Genomic DNA, 27,584 nt, shown 5'->3' with positions numbered 1-27,584 from the left:
AAGGGATAAATAAAACCCAAACGTTTAGAATATCGATGTATATGTGTACGTGGTTGAAAATAAAATTAACCTATATAATTTTTAAAAATCATTTAAACCCCAATAAATGCATATGAGAAGTATTTATATATTTTTACGCTAGCTGCATCCTGAATCGTTTACATGAAAATGTTAGGTAATTCTTTGATTGACAATTTTTTCACAAATGAATATTGCTTATATTATTACAATGATTGGTTACTTTCATGATTATTGCTCGTTAGTTATCGCACAATCTCTTATAATTACTCATTGTGAATGAGTGCATGTGTGTTTTCTTTCCTGGTTTTTTTTTTCTGGCGGAATAGTTATGCAACACCTAAACCATGTGTCTGATTGCAATAATGTAGACTCTGTGGAGCACAGATGTGTGCAGTAATTTTTTGCTTCATGTAATGCAAAGGACCTGAGGCATGATATCTTAGTGCAGACTTGAAAAACTTAATACGTCATTTTCTGAACAAGTTCAGTAATTTGAATTAAAGATCGGCGAAGCACAGTGAAAATTAAAGTAAATTAAAAGTCGAATATCTTAAATAATGGGTTACCAATACCTACTCTTGTTTATTCTTTCCGTATCGTTTATGCAAATTAATTGTTATTTCATTGGGTAAACATGTGAATTTTCAAGGGGCGCAACTCTAATTAATCGCTAGGTAGCGCAAGTGCTTCCTACACCGTGTTATATATTTTTTCTCTCCCATTGGTTGATTTGGAGCGACGTAGACCAAAAACCCTCTGCTAGTAGAGAGGGTGTAAAATTTTACATCACAAACTCAATTGTCTTCTGGTGGCCGTATTGATATAAAACTGAATATTTGTTAATTTTTACGAATAAGTTATGATTTTTAAAAAAAAATTAATATAACTCTTAGAGCTCAACACGTCATCATCGGTCTGGTCGACAAAATTTCACTGTTCGAGTCTTGTAACATTACACTACGAATTAGCCTTAAATATCAACCTTTAAAAAGACGTTTTTGTTCCCTTAATCAACCACGAATTTAGCTTAAAACAGTCGCATCATGCCTCGCCGTTTTACTCGGTCGCGATTATATTATCAATTTTTTACGCATTTTCCAAGCTAGGAGAATACTAACATTGAATAAACAAATCAATGTATTATTTACAAACAGAATATGCACAAAAACAAATAAAAAAAATAAATGCACAAAATCTATGACCTGATGATGAAAAGAACCCTACACGTCGGCCACGAGTTTCAGGCGTGCCGTCGGGTGTATAACGAAATCTAAAGGTTTGTATACCTGTGTATACCTGTGTGACGCATGGTGGTACCTTTTTATGAGCGGTGTTCAGCTTAAGTTGAGCGTATATAATTGGGAGAATGATACCATTCACTTGCACTATTCTTGTGATAAACACAAGAACTTACTTTTTATTCAAAACAAAATTATCAGCAATTAATTACCTTTATATACGTGATTCTGAGTATTCATATACGTGATTATAGCTACTCAGTACTCAATTTTACAATTCCAAAAATTTCTCTTCTATTGAAGCTTTACTACATGTCAAGTGTCATGAAATAGATTTGGATTTAGAACCATTTTAACAAGAGTTTGGATTTTTGGTAGTTTAGTCAAACAGCATTGTGACGTTGGCCTGTCTATTTCATTGCTAGGCACTCAGCCATGGCTTTTGAAATCAACAAGAATGTCTGGCTTTTGAGATAAGACTACTCAATGGATGCATATTTCGCTTGAAAACACATCATTTTTAAACACTACGCTCTACTGAAAGTCTGAGGTCTTGTTATATAAAATGGTTCTAAGATAATCGAACAACAACAAAAAATCGCACGAAATTATCTTTTATGGTAAAACATTATGAATCATTATACAACTGTTCCATGGTCATAATACATATATACAGTTGTTGTTTCAGTTTATTCTGAGTTATACATGTAGATGGTCTTCCGGAAGTATGAAGCTACATACAGTTTCCGGTGTGTACTTTGATTTGATCAATAGCTATAAGGCCGCTGTCATCTGATGATTTTCCCTTGATAACCTAAAATGTAAATTTTTTATATATTATACATGCACTGGCGTCGGAAGCAAATTGAAAGTGGGGGGGGGGGGGAGGGCTAGACTAATCCTCAGGAAATATTGAGAAAAAAGTAATTTCCAAAATCATGGAAATCCTAATCCGTGGCCGTGTGGGGGGGGGGGGGGGGGGGGGGGGGGGGGGGGGGGAGTATACATGTACCTTTACTTCCAAAAGGAAAAAAAACTTACTTATCCAAATTTTTTTTCCGAAATCATGAAATTCCTAATCCGGGGGGGGGGGGGGGGGGGGGTGCGCTAGTATGCTTCTGAATCCAACTTCTCAATCTTTCAAGGTAAATTAAGGAACAATAATCTTTCCTGCGAGAAAAAGTGGGGGGGGGGGGCTGAACCCTCTATCATGCTATGTTTCTAATGGTTAGGTATAACTTTGCAAAAAAGTGGGGGGGGGGGAGGGGGCTAAGCCTAGCCCCCCCCCCCCCCCCCGGTTCCGACGCCTATGACATGTGTCTCTTTACTGTAGATTACGATTTAAACGCGAGAAATTAATATTCTTGCAAAATCTCGAAAAGCACAGCTCGCAAATTTTTAAATCTCGCTTGCTTTAGTTTTTCGTACAGATGTAAACTTAATAAAACTATGATAGGAATCCGACGTTCGCGATTTTATATTCTCGCAAGTTGATGCAATATGGTTTAATCGCGAAATTAAGTGCTCGCGTAAAGTAAGGGATCTTCAGATATATACCAAAAAAACATCCTTATATATATGGTTGTAAACGGATTAAAAATTTATAATGCAGATGTTCGCATTGCTACGCGTACATGTTTATGCTATAGATTGCATGTTATGATGTATAATCCGCTATATATACATGAGGGGAAAACATTTATATAAAATTCTTGGTGGACACGTGTTATGTAAAACTGCAGTAAAACTATTGTAAAAACACATATCTTATATTCATTACAAATTACAAGCAAAATAAACTGAATACATGTACTGTTTTAGAGTCTCTCTAGTATTCATAACAGCCTAAAGATTGTTTCACATGTCCAATTTAGCTCTTGCATAAAAACACAAAATTATTGAAAATACATGCAGAATAGTAAATGAAAACTTTTAATTTACATTCAGTTTTCGGTTAAAACTACAAAGAATACAATATAACAAATACGCATACCAGGTTGGATTGAGGCTTTCCAAAAAAAGACAACTTGAATTCTTTCCAACCGTAAGTCCCAAACACGTCTGGACTTTCGGAGGACCACAAAAATGTTTCAGAACCATCAGATGTGTTTTCCTGGATGACTATTAGCTCTGTATATTGTCCTTGCATAAAGTATCCGAACTGTAGGCAGTACTTTATTTCTAAGGGAAAAAATGAAACACGAGATCACGCGATTTGATAAAAAATAAATACCCAAAGGCGGTTCGGTCACCTGAGCAAAACTTTATTACTATTAAAATTCATGCATATTATTTTTGCTGTGTTCTGATTTACGTCAGCAGAACGTTAAAATTCCAAAAGACTTGAACAATCACTGACAGAGTTCAAACTTCTCCTATGTTTCTGTCATCAAATGCATTTGAGAAGTGTCCGTGAAATGTTATGGAGATGAATGTTTGAAAGATTTTTAAAGGTTTTATCAATAAATTAAATTAAAAAAAACATCATGATGACACTTTCAAGCCATCATAAATTCAATTACCAAACAAAACATGGTCTTAAACATTTAAAAAGCACCGAATACTCTGTTTTGGACTGATTGGCTTAATTACCCTACGCACAGTAGGTAACAGTTATATCAAATGTATGTAAAGTCAAGATAATCTGCACATACCAAAATCGGCAATTTTGTTTGTCAGAAGTTCGAAAGAGGCTCCAGATTCCACTTTGCCGTAGTGAGAAGTCCCCTCGTAACCTTTTTCGGGTATTGTCTGAGGACCTGCCTATGTGATCATAAAAATATGTACGAAAACTTATTTTCGGTTCGATTGGTTTATTAGCGAAAGTTACGCGTTTTTTCGGAAAAAATGATTTTAAATGGGCTTTCGTACTAATGCAAGTAATATTCATTGGATGATATAAGAACACTTATGCTACGATTTGACTGGATTTCATTGATGTTGGACATATCAATGTGTATTATACACATATATTTACATTTTCCAGTGTCTTTGTCTGTGATAACACTACGTATCGATTTTGTACTATATAACCCATAATACAAATTACGCAAAATTGAGGCGCCGGCGGGGTTTGCTTTTTTATATTTAAAGATTTAATCGTATGATGGCCTAAAATTATATAAATATAAGTAATTAGGAATCATTCTTTGGATATTATGAAGTGATAATTTCCGTCGGGGCGTGATCAAATTTATCATAAAGCCCTTCGGGCTTTATTGGATTTGATCACGCCCCGACCAAAATTATCACCTCATAATACTCAAAGAATGATTCCTTATTCCTATATGATACAATGTATTACATGTATAACAATTTGATGCTGCAAATGGTTTGTACAGAATCTTTATCATTTAAAATTAAATGTCAAAATATTTTATACAAAGTTCTTTTTTACCCCCGAGTTATTTTCGCCTCTCTACACTTTAAAATAGTTTTGCCACGTCTTGAGTTCGCAAAGGCACAGTTGTGTGTTAATAAAAATAATTGAGACAATGAAATTCACGAAGTTTTAAAGGGGCATGGTCACGGTTTTCGTCAAAAATTATTTTTCCGTTTTTAATGTTTACAATGCTTGAGTAAGTTAATTGTAATGGTCAACCAAAATCTGAGTGTCAGACGTCGTGTTATAAGTGAGATACAGAGCTTACATATTCTTTGTAATGTAAACAAAGCGTTGTTTACGTTTTGAATGTAGAAGTAAAAATTCCAGTTTTAGACCCAAAATGAATGTGATAAACGCTACGCTTTATTTATTATTGTTTAAAACGAATTAAAACAGAAAGAAATCAGCTTGAAAAAGAACGCTTACCAATTGAACCATTGTACAATTGAACCAATGTAAACAAAAACATGGCACGAGCCTTGTTTACATGACAAAGCATTGTGAGCTCTGTATCTTGCATATAGCCCTAAAACTGACACTCAAATTTTAGTTGATCATTAGAAATGCATTTCTAAAGCATTATCAACACTAAGAATAGAAAAATGAAATCTGACAAATATCGCGACCACGCCCTTTTAAATTAGCTCTTTAAATCAGCTAGCTGACAACGAGGACGAAAGTGCTAAATTAAACGGGAGCGAATATTTTACTATATACAGTATATCTTAGAAATTCTGACGTTTGTCAGGAGTATTAACAAATTACCGATATTCGCTTCAGATTATTATCCGTGTTCTCAAACCCAAATGTGTCTTCAAAATTATGCCGCAATTCTTGTTTGACTGCAATACAGAAAAAAAAACTTTTAAGCTTTTTGTTCCCAATGAAAGGGCAAGAGAAATTTGTATAACCTTACCATTAACAGCAATGGTAGACATAACATTTATTCGGCCATCACAGAACAATGCATGAAATGAATGCAAATACAATCTAATAAATTTGTTTACAGGGTTATGAAATATGAATTCTTGATAGAACAGAGATATGGTATATTTATTGATAAGAAATATTTCTTGTTAACAAGTCTTTGGTAACAGTTTGGATATAAGTATCCATTGGATGACTTTGAGTCATTGAGTGATCCATGTTTAACTCCCAGCTTACCGTTACAGTACTCCCCTCCCCAACCACTGAGACAGGCACACCGGAAGCTGGGGACACACTCTCCGGCGTTTTGGCAGGGAGTTTCCTTACAATCGTCTAATGCTCCCGTCGTAGTGATCACAAGGAAACAAGCGACTGGAGATTGAAGACGCATTAAGACACGTGAAGACGCATTGAAGACGCATGTACTTCAAATCGGGCAACATTGTGAAAAAGACTTTTTAAAATTCACATATATAGAATGCTGCATTGTCAAGTCTTTACTTATTGATATATATATTGCTTTTTGAACTCTAAGTACGGTTAGAAACATGTGATTTAAAGTGTAAATAAATGTTTGACAAATCTGAATACCGTACCTATGCTTTAGAGTTATACTTTCTTCGAAAGAATTAGTTTAATACCTTATTGATAGTTAAGTATTATTAGCATAAAGAAATAATTGATAAAAAAAAAATACCCAACATCAAAACATAAATCAGCATTTAATTGTTCTAGAATTATAGATGAACACGTTATTTGAACAAAACACGTGCATACATAGGGATATTCAAATACCTGTAAATAATTTTAAGAATATATTTCCCGATGATAATTAATGAACTATTGTGAAAGTTCTTACTTGAAAAAATCTGAAGGTCCATGCTGCCTAACCTATGGTATGGGAGTGGTACAAAGACAATTCATCGAACATATATGTATATTCCTTAAGATCGATTGTACACTCATTTTCAATTTATCAGTCATGTAGCTAAAATTGATTCCACGATCTTACCATGATAAGTGATGAAATCTGTATTTAATAGCTCAATCAATGGTTGATAATGTTTAGATACAAGTTTTGCGTGGTAACATTTTCGGTTGATCTTTAGTTTAACGCCTTAATGGTTGGTTTCAGCCAGATGATAGTGATAGTAAAACGTTATGTAATTACTTGTTGTTTTACACCAAAATGACTTGGTGGTGGTGGTGGTAAATTCCAAAGGATCGGGGTTTTTTTTCTGTAGTCTATCAAATCAGTTTTTTTAGTTTTTAATTTTTTTTTAAAACATGGTATTGCACACCACAAGCATCAAACATGGCTATGATTTTATTAAGCAACCAAATGTTTATATTTTCAACCATTCTACACATGGTTGAACACGAACGATAACTCTATTCTGAATATCATCGTTTAATTTAAAAAAAAACCGCTAGATGGTGAAATAAGACATACATCTTAAAAGATGTTCATGTTTTTACATAGATCAAAAAAGGATATGATATGAAAAACGACCAATACTTACGTATTTTGAGAATATTATTCGAACACTTATATACTTCCGTTCGAAATTTCACAGGAACTAAACAAATCTCGTTGAAGTCTCCTGAACTTTTATTTGAACACCTCTGGATTTATTACATACTTAGCAACGATAAAGAAAACATTCCGAACACATTCGCAGGGGTGATATAGCCGATTAATTTTTATTCAGGACGACGATAAATCAATTTTGCTCCAATTAAGGCTTCTTAACGGCTTTTCCGACAAAAACATAGGTAATAGAAATTTAAAAACATGATAGTTTTTGGCATTTTAGTAGAAAATAACATTTTCGTTAAAAAAAAATCAACATGAAAATTGCAGCTCATAATGCAGTATTGAGGAAATAACTATGATATCAGGGATTCCTTATACATGTATTCCTAATTTTGGCATACAATATTTTGTCCATGTTGTCTTGGTGAATGAAAACGTTGATGTTGCAGTCCGTTAAGATGACCTGTCAGATATATATGGAAATATTTCATAGTATAGTAAGTTCATCTTTAATTAAGTGTTGTCAGCATCTATTCAATCAGTTAAGAGATGAAAAAGTGTGAATAGTTTAATATAATATAGACGACATCGAAACATTATGTTGCTTTCATCTAGTACTAGGATAGTGTTCATTGTGTATTTTTGAAGCAAACCAATAACGTGAAGTAAGAAATACGAGGACTTTTGCCATAGCTCCTTCACTTAACGTCATATCATTACTAAATTTGGAGACATAATTTAACAATAGTTTCAAACAATGTGACATCGCAATAGTTAATATAATCTTTTATTTCTAAGAATTCTTTAGAATCTTATCCTGCAAAAATGAGGTCAAAATTTGTGCTATGTCAACAATAAACCGCGTAATATCGAAACTAATATCTTTAAAAATTGGCTTTAAAACCAAATAATATTGAAACTTCAAATTAAGTATTGTCAAGACATTCTATGTACCAAACAATAATGGGATATACTATGTTTTGTAGAACAGAAATCAGTTACTAAAGTCAAATAGTCCTCATTAAAATTCACTACAATGTTGACATCACCGGAAGTCACGGTGCAACGAAAAGTACAAACAGTATGGATTTAAATCGTAAAAAAGGTCGATACAAACTGTAAAAATGCTCAGTGGTGCAATAATCAGTAAAAAACAATCAGTACATTTGTGTCTAACGGTAATACATTTTGTGGGTTTCGTGGTATCTGTATGTTGGACATCAAATGGCGCCAATAGAATAGAATATCTGTAAGTATTTGCAATGGTCAAAAGAATTAGTAGATGTAAGGTCATCTGACGTTCAGGGTTTTCCTTCCATAAACTAAGAGACATCCGGTAATAAAAAAAAAAATGAAAACATTGAAGAACAAACTTATGATTCTTAAACCAGTGTGAGCAAATATCATAGGATGTTAAGTGGTACAGTGTCATTTAAATTGTAAGATGAAAGGCAGAGAGACAATTCGTGATTAAAAGAACGGGTATTTCTATTACAGACTGTGCATGCGTCATCTTACGTCATGCTTTGAACGTACCCGAGCTCATTGGTGACAATAAAGTTTGTTTTTTAATTCGGGTAACGAAAAAAAAACTTTCATCAAATAGACTGAAACTTCACATATCAATAAGATAAGTGTTGGTGCATGAGTGAATCTGTTAGTTATGACTTTTAAGAAAGACATAATTATGAAAAACAGACACTCTGTTTTTGTATTTTTATTGACCCTCGTAAAAATGTATTTTGTAGCACATATAATTTTGTAGTACATACAAGTCAAAAACATTTGTAAGAAATATATTACGAAAATAAATGTGTGTGCACCCAATGAGATTTATCCAATTACTTGCAAACCTAACAGAAAAACAGAAGTCTTAATCAAAATTGAAGACAAATGTGTTTAAACATAGCCCTGCTTACTTGTTCTTTTATTTAATGAATTCAATAAATATTGAGAATATAATGCTTGTTCAATAGAACATTCAGATCTACTTGTAGTCTATTAATAAAATAAGTATTTGCTAATGGATTGCAGAATTCAAGAATTGAATTTTCTACACAAAGGAGGTTGATTTGACAGACATTCAGTGCCATCAGATTCTTTATTAGACTACAATTTCCTCCCGTCAATATATACCAAATTCTCTCCATATTGTAAGGAATCTGGTATTTAAAAGACCAATATAGGTTTGATATGTGCATTTAAATTGAACATTTTTATAAAGAGCTTTACACAAATGAAAATCGATCGTTCGATAAGAAAATATTTATCCTATCTTTCATCGTATACACAGCCAATTGTGCCTCACGTGCAATTCACGTGAAATGAGCTTCACGTGAAATACACGTGAATTTCACGTGAATTTCGCGTTAAGTGAATTTCACGTGAATTTGTTCACGTTAATTTCACGTGAATGTGTTTCACGTGAATTTAACGTGAAAATTTCACACATTTTTCACTAAAATTTCACGTGAAAACAGTTTCACGTGAAATTCACGTGAAAAATTTCATGTGAATTTCACGTGAAATTGTTTTCACATGAATTATTTTTCTTTTCCAAAAGCATGTTCACTTTTCTATTATAATTTCTTGTTTTGCTTTTATAATTGCTTTCAATATGCATCCTTTTTTAAGTACTGTCAATATTCGGAAAAATTAGACTGTTTATCATATTATTAAGAATGACTACCATACTTAATTCATTATTGTGAAAGGAATATACAACATGAAACAAGATCAAATTGGTAGCATCAAATTTGCATTTATTTATTTGGGTTTTTAACAACAATATGCATCAATTAGTACGCAAAAGACAAATATTTCTTTTAAATTTATGAAATATATGATGTATGTTTATCATGAAAAAATAACTTTTGAAATAAAGATACATAATAAGCCTTTTTTGAAACTATCATTTGTATACTTTTTAGTATTTTTTAAAAATATACAACAATAAATTATATGACTAATACAAGTATAACAAATACTAATATTTTATTGGCACAAACACACTTACAATAATAGGCAAAGGCCTAAGATATGTATAAACAGAATATTGTTTACATAGATATATCATTATATTTCCCATTCACATAAGAGGAAAAAATTTCTGATAGATAACAGAATTTTCATCAATTTTTAGCAAATAAACCCCATATCTCACTACAAAAGAACTGGTGTTACTATATAGTCAAAAAGTTTTTCTAAAAGTTTACACAGGTTTTCTAGTCCAATTGTCTTCTTGATCTTATAGTAAGCTTTTCTGGTCTTTTCCATGAGAACTGCTGTAGCAAAGTTATAAACAGTACATTACATATTAAAGTTAAACCAAATGACAATATTTTGACACAGTTTGAAGTAAATTTCCATTATAAGTAAATTAATTTATCAATACAAGATTTCACATTTGAATTAAATAAAAGAACTTTTGATTTTTCAATATTGACCTGTAATTTTGATTTAGAACAATATGTTTCAAGGGTGAACTGTTTCAAGAATATTTAAACAGTTATGTAAACCCATTTTTGCTTTCAGGTAGTAATACAATATCATCATCATATAATAAAGAGTTTACATGTATAACAATAATAGAAATACAAACCTATTTAACATGTATAAAAAGAACAGAAATACAAACCTATTTTATAACAAGAATAGAAATACAAACTTATTTAGATTAGAAAAGGTGCTTTATACACAATAAAGGCACACAAAACTGCTAATGCTATTCTATTGTAAAACTTTACAAGTGATAAGTGAACATTTCAAAGCAGAATGACTACAAATCAAAAATAACACTAGTTAGATAATTTTCCAAAAAATAAGGCAAGAATCTTTTGCTGTTGTCATATGTAAACATTACTGACAAAACTCATTGGTTTTCTTTGAAAAATGTCATTATAATGAGATTTTTGCTGTAGCAAATTTTTCTTTAATTTATCTATTTATTAATACAATGTTATTCCAATTGGTAAATTTTAAAAAAAAATCATTTACAAGACTTGGAATATTCATTTAAAAGTACCTAGCATTAATCTGCATTTGAACTAACTGTATCGATCTGCACCAACAATTATAATTGTAGCTTATCGGGTAGTTTGGAAATTCTAAATCTGTTAATAATGTAACCATTGTGATTGCTGTGCTTTAGAGATTTTTCATTGTGATTCTCTACAACTCTGCAGCCACCTCGTTTGCAGTCATGAATAACATGAACAACATGCCGAATGTGGCATGTTTTCTTAATGTGAGTCTCATTTGTTAACTGCACCACTTGGTTGCAACTTGTAAAGGAAATGTTGCACACTTTCAAAAAAGCTATCTCGTGTTCTGCTGTCTTGGTCTTTATACGTAGAAGCTTCTGAATCACTCCAATCCTGTCCTGAAACAAATATCGGAATATACATTACATACAATACCCTTAGTTCCTACATTATAACTACATTATTATATTTTTGTGATATGCTATTTCATTTGCTAATTTAAAAAGTTAACGCTTATATAAACCTTTTTTAATGATGTCACAATATCTCTGTTTAAAAAACATATCAACCTACATGATGTTATGTTTTGTTACATTTACATTTGGTACTGTTATTGCAGTTTATGATAAGAATCCGAGTTGGCCATAAAGCTCAATATAGCTATATGGTTTTCATTAAAAGTTGTATGTACAAAACCATTCTCCATTTGATGTAGACAATGTATCAACAAATAAAATCAATTTAATACTTTAAAAAACAAGAGGCCAATAGGCCTTAATGGTCACCTGAGTAGCATATAACCCATACCCAAACTTGTCTAGGAGTCTCATATATGCATTTAATTAAGTTTCATTATGAAGTAAAAAAAATTATAAATTTGTAATAACGGCCATCTCCCTGCCTGAAATATTCTTTCAAAAAGGACTATGAAACCTATAATTTTAGCGAAAAACTTAAAGATCATAATAGAGTGCATGACCTGATTTTAAAAAGTTGCAAGCCTCTGACAGAAAATAATAATCCCATATTTGTTAACTTTTAGGATAGGTTTTATGTGTATATGTTCTCATGGATAATCTACATGTAAAACAAGGTGGTTAGTATACATGTTTTATCTAAAACAACCTCCCATCCCCCATCCCCAGGGGCAGACAGAAGCTCTCCCTGTGGGCATTTAGACAAAAAACAAATAAACAGCTTTAAAAATCATCATGAGTTACTCACTTCTCCTGTGGTAGACCCATAAATTTCATAAATGAGATTCCTCTTATCATAGAGATGCTTCACACCAAAAATGGTAACGATTGGCCTTGTAGTTTTTAAGAAGAAGTTAAAAATGTAAAATTGTTAACCCACGACAGAAGTCATGCATGACGACGGACGAAAACAGATAGCAATACGTCACCTGAGTTTACTCAGGTGACCTAGAAATGAATTCATTATATTCATTATATCCATATTTGTTATATTATCTATACTTAATTAAAAGTTACCTTTACAGTTTCTGAATATAAGACAAAGCTTTGAATGCCTGCATAATCTCCTTCGCTTGTTATGCATCCTAGGCAGCTGTATAGTTTTGCATCTTTAGCAATATCAGTGTCAATGGCAACAGATATTGTGAGCAACTCCAACTCTTCCAGTAGATTGGGGTTACCCTGTTTAATGCAGATGAAGCAATATATAAAACCCTCAAAGACAAACAAAATTTCATTTTTAGAGTTAATACAATTCATTCCTTTAATTAAGACAGATTCATGTACATTAATTATTTTTTCATAAAATTTTCGTCAACCATCAGCTATTATGATGTAGAGTTTGGTATATATGCCTTCTTCAACTCTGATTTCGAGCCTAGCGGCTCTCATGCTGAATATACAGTGGCATTGGGCTAATAAGGAATGCGATATAAAAACTATGGCCAGGTAATAATCTATACATTTATTCTTAACCTATAATCATTAATTATATATGTACTTGCCATTGGTTTCCTTGAAGAAGTTCTGGTCACGTTCCGCAGCTCCCCAGCTTTAAAATTTTCATTTTGGTCAGGGACTCCAAGAAAAGACTTGATTTTCTTGTCATTTCCATATGACAGCACAAAACTGCTAGCTTGTTTCCTGCAAGATAATTTTTTTATCAGTTGTTTAGTCGATCAATATGCGGGGGAAAAAATGTATCTATCATGTAATAAATTTTTGATATTTACACTTCATTTCCATGAGCTAATGGTTTGACATAACTATACATAACAGATAAATATTGCTTGAACATATAACATTTCATTAGATTTAAATTGCGTATGGAACTGAAAAAAATTACTGATATTTACATAAATTAAACAATAAAATTGTTACCATGTATCATTCAAATGCAAGAAACCTCCAGACACCACATGTTTTGTCAATTCTGACTTTGCAAATTGGATGACCGTATCCCTTGACCTTTGATGGCCGTTCTGATGACGAATACTCTCTCTTATTGATTTGTGGTTTTTTTCAAACACGTCTTCAGTGAAATGAAGAGGATGGCCATGCCTTATTATGTCATCAGACTGCAATTATCAAACAAGATCAGACAATCTAACATTTAAGTACAAGCATGTATGATTTACCATATGGTAACTTACAAGATATAATATATGTGCCATGAATTTACATTATATATATATATCCGTCCTATTATCCTTTATTGAAAGTATTTTGCCACATTCATAGTTAACCATCTATATATCTGCTTGAAATTAATGTGCCTTTCCTTGCAGTATTTAATATATGGTATATATGTTACATTCAGAATTGAGTCATTTATTAGTGATACTGTAAACACAAGTCAATTGGGAGCTATATTTTACATACTATATGAACACAGAAATGTGTCTTGCTTTTGCTGCCAAGTTGAGGAATGTTGTCTTTGATAAATGCAAGATAATCTTCAAATTCAGAACCAACTGACGTAACACCTTGATAAATGTGCTTGGATATCTGAAAATATACTGGTACATGAATCAAATAATACATATAATTCAACTGATTGAAGAGTGAAAATATGTTATTGTTTTGTGATTAAATTTTAGAATTTTAGTTTTAAAATCATAAGTATACATTTATGTTTTTTTTTTAATGGCTATAATTCATTTCTCTATTACCAAAGCAAGCTTTCCAAGTGCTTCAACATATGGCATTTTCAACCCAGCGAATTCCATATTAAATGGAGCGACCTGAAGCTGTAAAAAGATTAACATCTATAAGTACATGAATAAACACCTAAAGAAATTGCTCATTGCCATGCATCACTTGTGTCTAAGAATAAGGAAAAGTTGTACTTTTGAACTTTTCATACTTACATAATGTTTATAATCCTTTCCTTGTCGACTGTCCAAAAACTTGAAAAAAGTGTCAGCATTGATGCGGTAGGAAAAGTCAGTTTGATCAACAGTTTCCAAATGTAAAGTCAAAAGTTGCATCTGGTGTTCACTTAGAGTTCTGACACAGTGCTTCAAAAGCAAATTAGGTCATTATATAGAATGTTATTTATGGATACTGGATCATGCAAAATTCTTTTTTCAGAGCATATATATTTGCTTAATCTTGCTCAGGTTGAAAAAGAATGCTTGTATGTAAGGGGTAATGAGATTCGAATTAAAAGTTTTATGCCAGCTGAAAAATTTCTTAGTTATAGGTCAAGGCAAAACTATATTATAACCACTATATACTGGTATATTTAGCAAGTGTGCACTGTATAATTTACTTCCATATTCTTGATATTAAAGATATCTTACCTGAATCAAGTGTTTTGCTAATCCAAGGTACAAGAAATGAAGAATTCCTACAGGTGCATCCCTATGAGGAGAGGGAAAATATATCGAAACCAATATATTGATGCATCACAACTTTATAATATAATCCTAATACTATCTTGTATCTAGAGAGAATTGTTGTTTAATAAAATCAATACCTGTGGGGATCAACATGCTGCCACAAGCAATTGTCGTAGAATTTGATACCGGTCTGCTTTTGTATCATTGTTCTTGCACTACCTTGAGCATGAATTTCAAGTCTCCTTAGTGTTTTCCTTGTTGCAGATGATGTTCGCAATGGCCATATTGTAAATGGGTCTGATTTGTCAGCCTGAAATGGATTTTATTAAAGTTGCAGTTATGTAATTTCATTTAAAGAATGATAAGAAACTGAAGGAAATTAAAAGCTTTTACAAATTCAAAATTTTCTTACCAAACATTTGGGACAAAACTTAATTGCTGCAGGTCCCATGTGATTTGAAACCAAACTCATCATCTGGTAGTCGGATATTATGGATGAAATTTCTGATGTTAGCGTTATTTCTTGCTTTAAAAAGGCGTCATAGCTGTCAACTCCTATTCTAAAAAAGTCAGATTTAAACACCTAATATATACATGTACGTGGACAAACTTCCATCGATGTTCAAATTATTGTATGTGTTCTTACGTCATACGTACTCTGCGCACATTTTTATGTCGTCACATACTGGCTTTAAAAGCTCCATCATTGCAACCTGTTCTGATGCTGCTAGAAATATCGAGTTCTTGTTCTTGTTTTTTTCCTCCAAAGGAAGACCAGCCAATTGAGCTTGTATCCCATGCAAAGGAGCCCATCTCCGGGACTGGTTTGCAGACAAATCATCCACAAATATATTAAGAGGAATTTTAATGATGGGTTTTCCTTTCCAGAGTGAAGATGTTGCAAAAAAATCCCTTTTCTCCTGAAAAAAAAAAAATTATAATTTTCATTGCAATATAATTTTAAAAATTAATGCTGTTTTATTGACATTTAAGTTGTTGACATCTTGCAGTAAATGTGTTGTGAGGCTCACAATCATAATTTTTACAGATGAGATTGAGGTTTAACAAAAGACGTGGTAAAACAAAGAATAAAAAGAATATCTCACTTGATTTGGAATGGTAAATGATTTTTATCCAACTCGTTTCATGTTTTCTATCCCCTCGCCAAGGGTTGAGGTTAGAAAACAAACATCTTGTTGGATAAAAATTTGGGTCATATACCATTAAAAACCATGATAGATCACACACACACACACACACACACACACACACACACACACACACACACACACACACACACACACACACACACACACACACACACACATATATATATATATATATATATATATATATATATATATATATATATATATATATAATATGTAGATATTCAAATGCTTACCTCTTCTGACAGTAAATTGAAGTTCTCATATCCATCATTAACCTCTCTCAGGTACACATCAATTGGCTGAGATACTGTGTACTTAGAACATTTATCAATTGGGACACAGAGTGATTTGTTCATAATCACCAAACACCTTTAAAAAGTATAAAATTTAAAAATCAGAGCAAATAGTTCTACATGCAAAAAGATATTTCAAACCATATTAATATGCAAATGACAAATCTGGATAAACTAGAGGTACTTTGAGCAAGCTCGCAAATAATAACTTGATTACTTCTTGGATGCATCTCTTTCTTATAGTGACCTTGAACTTGACCTTGAACTTGCACAAATGATCAAAGCTCAAGGTCAAGACATAATAACCTTTGAGTCAAATTTTAGCTTCTAATCATTTTCCATAACAAGATATGGCCTAGACAGGAATTATGCATTTTTTTAACAATGACCTTAAACTGCTTTACTGACCCATGGTCAATTAAGTTAATGACACATCCTCAGGTCATAAGAACTCTGTATGTGTAGTAGGAGCTTCCAATGTTTCTCTACTTTGTTTGCGGGGGGCATGATAAAAAATTCTGAGCTTGGCACTTAATATTAATAGTCCAGTTACCTATTTTCTTCTTCATTAAACAAATCTTCAAAGTAGGGGTGATCACCCTTTCTGAGTTCCTCAACTTCAACACAGAGTTCACCATTTTCCTGTAAATAATTTGATATACTAAACAATTGATATAGAAATATGAACAAATCTACTACAGTTATTGCCGAGATCAAAGAGATACATTATGTGAGTCTGACAATATTATTGAATTATTTAATTACCTGGTCACATTCCTTTACCATGAACTGTCTAATTTTCCCCAACAGTGTTTTCTCTTTGTGGGAAAATTCAATAATCTCTCCCAAAATAAAATCCATTGTTTTGCTTTTGCCCCAATGGAATTTCATTTCCTTCCACTTTTCAGCAGAGCTTTGTGTTGTGATTTTATGAGTGCCGATTTTTAAGATATTTGGATATCTGGAACAAATACATGTTATATAAAAAAAATAATGTATATGTAATTTTAAGCTAAATAAATCAACCAACAAATCCCACAATTCACCAAAGAAATTTAATTTAAGTGAATACCTGTCTATTTTCTGTGCAGTGCTAGGATTTGCTATAAGCATTTGAAGCATCGCAGATGGTTTGACCATCCAATGGATATTCCCATTTTCATCTGTATTCTAATAATATACAAGGGAATAATACATCATATATATATTTAAGCATTGAATCATTATTTTTGAAAGACATTGTCTCATAACTGCAGCAGTGTGTGCATACAAATTGAGTAAAGCGCGTTAATACTTTTTTTAGTATTAAGTACCCATGGGACGAGCACATTTTTTTAAATGAATTACAGTTCTCAACTCAAGAAAAACATTTATTATTTTTAAACATTTCATTTCTTAAACACAAAAAATCTTTTTAAAAAATCATTTAAGAGTAAGTTACTCCCCTTGTTATTGCTACTGCTACTGCGCTACCTTTAACTTACACTAACATTCTATGAAAAGATATCTTGTCCTAAAATTAGAAAGCTTATGCAATTCTGAGAAAAGGTATGCCTCATATTGCCAATTCCATTGAGGTTTAAGAGAAATATGGCCATTTAAGTGAACCCACCATTTCCACTCTCCCCTATTTAACACAGATTCTTCCACTCTCCCCTATTTAACACAGATTCATAGGGCTCTCCTTCAAAAAAGCATATTTACTTAATCTGTTAGAGGTCAATTGTTCTACCTCCTTTAATAAGAAACCTTATTCAAATGCTTCATACATCTACATGATATTATCATGATAATAGCATCACATCACTTAGAAATATAACCCTTACATGTATACCCTCCCCCTTTCTTTTGATTTTCATAAAAAGCAATAGTTTGAAATATTTTACGGTACCTAATATTATGAAACTTGTGGCAATTTCCTTGAGTTATTTCTCACAATATTTGGAATAATCATCATTGATGCTAAGAATTGCTCCTTTTTGGTCAATTGGATGATTTGTAGCATTTTTATTTAAAAATAGACATGCCGTCCTGCATATGGTTTCTTGTTTCCATGAAAAAGGAAGCTAACAATCATATTTAGTGATTATCTTAATATCTATTCTGATTTCAGTCTCCTTTAATTAAACCATGCTAAAACAGTAAAACCTACAAGTGTGATGCCTGCCTTAAATTTAAAAAAAATCAAACACACCATGCAGGGTAGCTGGAAACCAATAAGAATTTCATGAAAAATGTTCAAACTTTGCATGCGGTTCTACATTTTTGATGCATATACACAATAAAAGGGTAAAGGCATGAGACACATATTTTTTTTCAATGTGAAAGCCATGGGACATGTCAATTTTTTTAATGGATATTTTAATTTGTTCAGGTCCCATCATTGTGATAAATTTTGCCTGGTCCCTCAGTACCCTGTGTGTGTTACAGTGTTATAACTGCAGTAGCTTTCCACACACTTTACATGCAATATATATATCTGTGTGTGTATGTCAAGAATATATATTATGTATATATTATGTATGTTTTTCTACATGTACATGTACTTACTTGTATATGTTCATATAAAAAACCAGTTTTTTCTTAATTTTTCTTAAACAAATGGATTTAATAAATTATAATTTAAATTATAATAAAAATATTTACCTGTTGTATCATCTCATCCAGTTTAAGATTTTCTGTCCAAAATGACTTGATTTTAGCCAATGAAGGTACATTTTTTACACAACACTCTCTCAAAATATAGAGAATAAATGAGAGTGTTTCGTCACTCTGAAAATGTAGGGAAAAAGTGTTTTAAAACAAAATGTCCGATATAAATGTCAATATTGAACGAGAGAGAGAGAGGAGAGAGAGAGAGAGAGAGAGAGAGAGAGAGAGAGAATACTTACAACTCGGTGAGTTTTAGAGCTGTGTAAAACACTTAAAAGAAAATGCAACTTAGATTCGAATGGAAACCAGTCGGATGGCTCGGACTCTTGGTCGTTCGTAATCCTTGTATCGATTTCTTCATCATCGTCATCGTCCAAAACTTCGTGTTGCATTTGCTTTGAATTGTTTCCCTTTGTTTCATCAGAATCTGAAGTGACGCTGTGATCTTCAATATAATCACAACAAGATGGGCCATCGCTGTCTATAGCATAGTCTGTAGAATCAGAACTTGTCATATCAACATCGGCCTGTGATCGCTGATCCTGATAAATATCGCTAACTGAGAGAGTTTCCTCGTGATTTGTTAAATCTAAACAATCTCTGTGTTTTTTTGTTTCACAGTGTCGCTTGTAGTTATTAAATCGGTCAGTGGAAAAATCGCAGCATTCACAAATGAAACGTTCTTTTTTCTTGAATTTTGTCCGATACATATTTGACAGCTCATCGACGTCAATCTACTCCTTGAAAAATATTAACCCTTATCTGAATATTTGAAACGTTTTAAAGAGTAAGATTCTCGTTGCACGAGATTTGCAGACGACAACTAGGTCAAGCAGACAATACTGTCAACATTAAGAAAGGGAGAGTGGAAGTGTCAAATTAAAGATATGTATGAGGTATGTATAAACTATTTATAAAAAAAACATCAAAAAATTCATCAGCAGGATAATCAAATTCATAGTTTTAGCTGTTGTTTTACGCTGAAGGAATATGCATGCCTTTGTTTACTGCATAAGCTCCGCCCATAGGGAAAATCCAAGTTAAAAATAAACGATATATATAGGATCTATTAATTTATCAAAAAGCAATAGTGAAAAACACCCATACTCAATTTAGTATTTTCAACACACACGTAACACTTATTACTACTGAACATATATTTGGTTTTAAGTATATTATTAAAATTATAGGATAGCCAGAAAACAATACTGGCGTGCGACCAATTCTCGCCGAGTACCATTTCTCGCCAGTCATTGTGACGTCATTTTATCAACACATAAAATTATATACGAAAAATGACGTCACAATGTACTGGCGAGAAATGGTACTCGGCGAGAATTGGTCGCACGCCAGTAGAGAACAGCGAGACAATGTTTTCGGACTCGGAGCCCCCGAGCCCAAGACTATTAAGCAGACATTCGGGTGCCTCAAATTCCTGCCATGGCTGTGTTGAAAACACAAAACTTCTGAAACAAGTCTGTATGTATATATATTTATATTAAAAAAGAATTACGGATAATTTTTTTCTCTCTATCTCTCTCTCTCTCTCTCTCTCTCTCTCTCTCTCTCTCTCTCTCTCTCTGTGTCTGTACGTGCGCATAACTCTAAATATTTCATTCATCATGCATGGAAAATATCTCCTTTTTTCTGAAAATAGTTTGATTCAAAATTGTTGTTTTCAATGAATTTGATTTGTTTTTTTAATTTATTATAGTACAGGAATTAAAAGAACTAAAAGAGGAACTGTCTAAGAACACAAATAAGCAAAGTCCAAACACTACTGGATTTACTGTAGAGAAATCACCCATAGAGGTATCTCTCTCTCTCTCTCTCTCTCTCTCTCTCTCTCTCTCTCTCTCTCTCTCTCTCTGTTTTTCTCTCTCTCTCTCATATAGTCTATGATCAAAACAAATTGAATTAATAATTTCTTCATACTCATTATTTATCAAAGGCCCCTCTTGTTGAACACCTGAAGAAAAAGTTCCCTATCATGCTATTCCCAGTCAATCCAGACACAGAATTAAAAGTAAGTTAATGAAAAGTAAATTAAGCAGGCAATTATATTAAGTAATCAGCTGATAGGCATGTCTGATAAATAACACAAATTATCAATTTCTATGAAATGTATTAGTTAATTATTGTTTTATTTGTGCATGAATAAATTACTTAAAGTGAGTACTCTGCACTACATTTACTATAATCTTTATTACTACAGGCTAAAGTGACAGTACTTCTTCAAAAGAACGGGGTAACCGCTGATCTTCCTGTAGTTCTCAGAAGTGTTCGAAAGTATGCGGCAAGAAAGTTCGTTGACTTCAGGGCACAGACCAAATCCAAGGTCAACATTTAAATTTATTTTACATCATTTTAGTTTTTAGCCCATATTGAATAAATGCAAAAGGGATCACTTTTATGAACAAAATTTGAATTCTTAAGGGTTCTCAAATTTGTTCAGACAAATGGCCACATTCCAAGGAATGATAATCATAATAAGAAACAGTGATGTTGTGGATCATCTGCAATAAAAATATAATTAGTAATGAAGACATGTTATAAAAGTGTGTTATGCTTGTATTTCTGTAGAACCATAAGCTTGTATAGTAATGATTATGATGTCATGAATATGATGTCTAAGCTGCTGAGAAGTTCACACAAACAAATTGGCTTGATGGTGTGTTGTAAGACATTTTCATAAATAGATTTGGTTTTTTTAGTTGCTTTCAGAAAAATTAGATGTGGGGGCAATGCAGTTGGCAGAACTGGCCAGGACCATCTTTTCCAAGTTCACAGATGCTGTGAACTTGGAAATTATCAAGATGACCATCATTTTGGTAATTATTATTTATTTATGTTATTTACTATATACACTGTATTAATATATGTCTGATCACCAAAATTGCTGTACCTTGATCAAATTGACTACGACATCCAACATTAAAATGCATGAACCAAAAAACACAATGTATGTATAGTATACTTGTTAAATATATTGATTTTTAAAAATCTATTTTCAGCGCTCCTTCTGCCATGAGAAGAAGCTCCTTAAAAAACTCAGAGGTCGGGAACCAGTCTCCTTGGATTTCTGGGTTGAATTGAAAGAGCACAAGGAAAGAATTCCCGTTATGATAGTACTATCAACAACGATGAGTAGAGAATACGTACTCTGTCGTGATCTATAGACCCACTCGGTGACCCGTAGATATGACATGTATTTAAAGCATTAAAGTACTTACTACAATCACATTAAATGCTAGAGAAAATATACAAAAGATGTTTTAATTTTTCGTAAATAAAATGGATGAAAACGTATATAAAATCATACACTTATTGTTAAAATGTCATATTAAATTGTTGTATCTAAATAAAAGAGTAGTCATCTGGAAGCTGTATGACTTATTACTAGCATTAGCTACTGAATGATAATATTTGTGTTTTTACATAAAACGTTCACGTACTCGAAGCTTATTTATATACATGGACACCCAGAGTCTACCTCTAAACACATGAACATTGTCCTCTATCACGGATGTCATTTGAAGTTCCTGTATCTGTGAAATGCGCCCTCTAGGGAATAGCATCACAATGTCAACCCACTTCTGTCCCCTAATGGCTTCAACGGCCGAACTTCCGGTATCACCTGATGTTGCTGAATATATCAAATTTATTTTGAACAGTAACTCAAACATATTTAAATGAATTATATGTAATCTTTTTTGAAACCATTTACAAATAAACGAAATAAAACATTTATCAGCAGAAACATAATTAAAGAAGATACTTACCACCAAGTATGATAAAGTGTTCTTTTCGCTTGGATAGGAAATATGATAGAAATTGGCCAACACATGAAAGGGCTAAATCCTTGAAAGACCATGTCGGTCCGTGAAACAGTTCCATCACGTTCAATCCGTCTGGAAATCGCTTTATTGGGCTGACTTCTGGTACCGAAAATCGAGAAAAGGCTTTGTCTATGATATCTATATTATCGAAATTGACATCTGATAGTTTTTTTTGTAGAAAAATACTACTTAGAATGACAACATGTCAGTAAATTTATAAATAATAAACTTTCCATTTAAAAAATTAAATGCCAAAAAAAAAATAATTACAATATGCGATGATAGTGACTGAGAAAGTGGGACCCGCTTCAATTTTCAGACGTGATAGGGTCATGGGAAATGTGCAATGGTGATTTAAAGAACGATTTCGACCTGTAATCACTGAGGTTTTGACCTGCATGTGACTTTCAATTTACGGATTACATGTAGGTCACAAATTACTTGTACACTGTACGTCACAAGTTTATCTGAATTGTTTCTTTGATTTCCGCATTGACTGATCTGTAGAAGATTTGAAATTAGTCTGTATTATTCTAATTTTGCTGGGTATTTCCTACTGTTTGAAAGAGTTGATTATTTGTTAGCAGATTAGGCAAGTGAGAATTTAGAATTTGTTATGAAAATGTTTAATAACACTTTTAAGAACAATAAATCTAATAGCTGGTCAGAAAAAATAATGTTGACATTGAAATAAATTGACCAATAGATAAAAATAAAAATGAACATATTAATTTGTTAACTGATTTTCTTCGAAAATCTGGAAAGAGACATTAATTTACTTTTCAAATTCAAAGAAAATCAAACAATTATATACTAGTTTAAAAATATGCCAGTAGGGATAAAATACATTAAATTATCATGACCTACTTTTCAGTAACATCTCTCATCATGTGATATTCCAGACCCATTAAACTTTGCATTTAATTTTGAAACTTCAGAAAGTATGTCATTGTGACTTCCTTTTTTTGTTAGAGTTTAAAAACCCGAAATTCATCAGTTTTCTTAGTCGATCATTATCAAAGAATTATAGTGTATTGCAAAGGAGCAATTAGAATTAATTAGATAAGGGCCCCAATGCACAACTGTGCAACACCGAGTATTTCTGGGGGAAATCGGGTATTTGCTATTATTGGCTTAAAAAATCTAAATATCATATACACATGATTATTTATGTGGTTAACATGTTCCATGGAGGAACTATATATTTATTTATGTCCCTGATTGCTCACACACTCCATTTTTGTTTTGTTTTCTTCATATTTGTATATACATGTAAACCAGGATCAATTTAAGTTTATATGCTTTACGAAAGAAATTCAGCGTTCTTTTTCTAAACAAAATATCAATGAATAAATTATATGTATGTTGACTCAATCCATATGATGATTGTAGAACTGCACAGTCTAAAATTAGCTCTCGATGTCACGTGACTTATTGACATTCAAATTTAGGCATTATTTACCTGTTGTAAACTCAATATTGAAAATGTAACATTTTTAACATGCCGACGAATTCAGATTTGCTGTTATAATCTAATATGCATGACCACTATCAATAATGTTAAGTTGTGTGGAGCCAAAATGAAATTAAATCATATAAAATGGTTCTTCAACGAAAACTGGCGAAGGGTTTCTTATTCCAGAGAGTTGACACACCACAAACTATTTGTGACGAAATTAGCTGAAAAGAGTACCTGTTGTGCAATAACATCGCAGCACAGTTAAGGCTGTCAATAAACTCCGTTCAGACAAAAAGTACGGGAAATGTGCATTATGACATCACAGTATATTACAAACCTCGAAAGTACTTATTAATCTATTTATTAGTAAAATTAACTTATACTAATCTTTTAATTAAAAACAACAAATGCTATTACTTACAATTTTGATGTCCGTTATATCATACACACTGAAAAATAAGCGAGATGTCGTTCTCGCTGTACTACAAAATATGACGTCATATGCTTCAAAATGACGCATTAAGTTAAATCATTGAAGGCTATCGTGCAGTTTTATAGCGAAGAAAAATAAATGTCATACATTAACGGAAAAGTATAAATGAATATTTTGTTTAAAATCATTATTGGTAGAATGCTACCTATATAGTCTTATTTTCATTTTGTTAAAAGTATGCATCGTATAAAGAAGCCACCTCGGTTTTGTATGAAATATCGTATATCTAAAATCTGAGTACCTAAATAAATCACTTAATTGCAAGGGCATACACTTACCTGATCCCGACAAACTTTTACACGGGAATTTGAAATATGCTATGTAACTTAATAACTTCTACGATCCTTGTAAAATCTTACAAATTAATTATTTTTTAATGAAATTAACCCTGTGACCTTCAAAATTATTCAACATATGCATTATAAATTACGGTTTCTACTAACAAATATTCTTATCTTAAAAAGTTCGCACCGTTTTTCAAAATCTACGATATAACATCAAGTTATTTCATAATTCAGTTGTGAATTTTGACATGATTATGCCCTTGCAATATTGATTTCTTTAAATGACCTCAAAACCACAAATACATCTGCTTGTACCATGCGACTGCCATATCACGTGACCACTATGAACATAAAATATTGTACTGTTATATATATATTTTAGAAATATATTGCATTTGAGTGACTGTTATTGATTTTAAAAAGGACATGCCAGTTTAACTAAAGTATACGTGTTTTCATCACAAAAATTTGCCCATATTTTTATTGACCGCCTTAACTGTACTGCGATTGATTGCATTTCAGGTTTACCAAGTTATTTGAAGTAATTTTATAACTGTGATACCCCAAAGTCATTGACACCTAAATTCCCATTCGTTAAAAAATACAAACATCTGATAATTTCAGTAAACATATTAAAAGAAACGAAGAACTGATGTGTAACGTGAACTAGCCAATGATTATACCATACATGTCCAAAACCAACTTTGTTGTTGATATCGACGATATCGACAACAAAATGACGATATCTACACCGATATCGAATTTTGAAAAATGCTTAACCAATTATGATGTCGATATCGACGATATGGTACTCAAATCTACAATAAGCATGGTACAGTTTTCCAAAGTACTTGGATACATTCTGCAGAAAAGCAAATTGATATGGATACAGCTTTTGTTGTATACTTATGTAAATCGATATCGTTACGATATCGTCGATATCGACGACATCGACGTTAAAATATGGTGAGTTGCAGTTGTTTTTATATGCAAATCGATATGGAATCGATATCGATGATATCGACATAAAATATGGACAACTTTAGTTGTAAACAAAGGAAAATAGATTTTGAAACGGAATTGTCGATACCGACGTTAAATATGGAGAACTGTATTTGTGTACATATGCAACTTGATATCGATACGATATCGTCGATATTGACATTAATATAGAAAAATTCAGTTGAGGACAAAGAAAATCGATATCGACAATATCGACTTTAAATATGAATGTTAAATTTAGACAGCTGTGGTTGTGTACATATGCATTTAAGTATCATATTGAAATCAGTGATTCGATATCGATACAATATCGTCGATATCGATACTACATCGTGTCTTTGACATAACTCGATTATACACTGAATCGAAACACTTAAACCCCTGTCACACCGGAGCTGCGTCCTCACGGCGATCCCGCTGCGTCCTTAAATAATGTAAAACGCCAAGGTAAACGCAGTAGAGTCTCCTAGAGCGCCGTAAGAACGCAACGGCATCTTCGTCCATCGCGGTGGGATCGCCTTGAACATTGAAGAACGCCATGCGACGGCGCGCACTTTGAACATGCACAAAGTACGCGCCGTGGCTCGGCGTTCTGATAAACACGCCGTAGAAGCGTAGTGAGGTCGCCGTGGCAGTGCCGTAAGATCTCTAACAGCGCCACGAGAGCTCCGTCGGCGCGCTCAAGAAACGCAGCTAATCGCAGTGTAGACGCAGTGATAAGTCAATTGCGCTTGCACGGAGACCTCACGGAGTCCTTTGGGATCCCACTGCGTCTCTATCGCGCTCTCACTGCGCATCCACAGCGTTTGAACAAGTTGCTTTCCATTTGGCTGCGTTCACACAGCGACCCCAAAGAGCTGTTGCTGCGTTCATCGCGCTCTCGTGACGTTTCTTCTGCGTTTATACCGCGCTCCCACGGCGTTTCAACTGCTTTGTCATCAAGACCACGAAAACTCAAAAATGGCTGTTGTACAATAGCAAGCGATGTAATAATTATCAAACTGGATGAAGATGACTATGTAAAAAGTAGAATTTGCTAATATTCCAAGACCAATCAATAGACGTAGATGGAATTCATGCCATTTGGTTCTGATGTTTTCACATATTTTCTATGTTTTCTAACAGCTAATAACGGATTTTTTTTGTAGACCTGACTACTAAAAGTTTTATCCCAGTCCTTCACAAATTGTTATGAAGTAACTACGTTTCAATATTACAATGTACCTTTTCATAAAATCAAAACAATTTTTTAAACATTTGTTTACTAGTTGTTTCCCATACATTTGTACAAATTAATATTAACCTACCAAGAAAAAGAGAACGTCTTGTGCACGCAGTCAGCGCGCAGAGCACGCCGTGGACGCGCGGTAAAATCTCCTAGCACGCCATGAGCGCGCGGCGGAGACTCAGCGAGAGCGCAGTTAATCGCCAAGTAGAACTCCGTGGAAACGCAGTTACACACCGTGGGAGCTCCGTAAG

General features: G+C 32.8%; 3 protein-coding genes across 3 annotated transcripts; 1 reads left to right on the top strand and 2 right to left on the bottom strand.

Annotated features, from left to right (window-relative positions):
• Positions 1-1,851: 1,851 nt before the first annotated feature.
• Positions 1,852-6,474, bottom strand: LOC105336869 (protein crumbs homolog 1-like). The gene is made up of 6 exons (XM_011441344.4): positions 6,431-6,474; positions 5,809-5,943; positions 5,410-5,486; positions 3,914-4,022; positions 3,253-3,440; positions 1,852-2,073 (listed from the first exon to the last, which is right to left on the bottom strand). Exons 1-6 carry the CDS (start codon positions 6,450-6,452, stop codon positions 1,993-1,995), a joined length of 612 nt encoding a protein of 203 aa, XP_011439646.3. The 5' UTR covers positions 6,453-6,474; the 3' UTR covers positions 1,852-1,992.
• A 3,786-nt stretch (positions 6,475-10,260) lies between these two features.
• On the bottom strand, positions 10,261-19,924 carry LOC117680635 (uncharacterized). The gene is made up of 17 exons (XM_066068890.1): positions 19,268-19,924; positions 19,023-19,148; positions 17,449-17,546; positions 17,142-17,337; positions 16,930-17,018; positions 16,317-16,452; positions 15,569-15,831; positions 15,324-15,471; positions 15,049-15,221; positions 14,873-14,933; positions 14,438-14,587; positions 14,240-14,317; positions 13,950-14,075; positions 13,449-13,645; positions 13,073-13,211; positions 12,585-12,749; positions 10,261-11,489 (listed from the first exon to the last, which is right to left on the bottom strand). The coding sequence occupies exons 1-17, from the start codon at positions 19,736-19,738 to the stop codon at positions 11,181-11,183; spliced, it is 2,925 nt and encodes a 974-aa protein (XP_065924962.1). The 5' UTR covers positions 19,739-19,924; the 3' UTR covers positions 10,261-11,180.
• Positions 19,925-20,323: 399 nt separating this feature from the next.
• LOC117687007 (uncharacterized) lies at positions 20,324-22,207 on the top strand. The gene is made up of 6 exons (XM_066070066.1): positions 20,324-20,507; positions 20,743-20,840; positions 20,980-21,054; positions 21,244-21,366; positions 21,743-21,859; positions 22,043-22,207. Exons 1-6 carry the CDS (start codon positions 20,324-20,326, stop codon positions 22,205-22,207), a joined length of 762 nt encoding a protein of 253 aa, XP_065926138.1.
• Positions 22,208-27,584: the final 5,377 nt, after the last annotated feature.

The sequence above is a fragment of the Magallana gigas genome, chromosome 8 (genome assembly GCF_963853765.1).
Source record: "Magallana gigas chromosome 8, xbMagGiga1.1, whole genome shotgun sequence".
NCBI lineage: Eukaryota > Metazoa > Mollusca > Bivalvia > Ostreida > Ostreidae > Magallana > Magallana gigas.
This window is presented reverse-complemented; position numbering and strand designations above follow the sequence as displayed.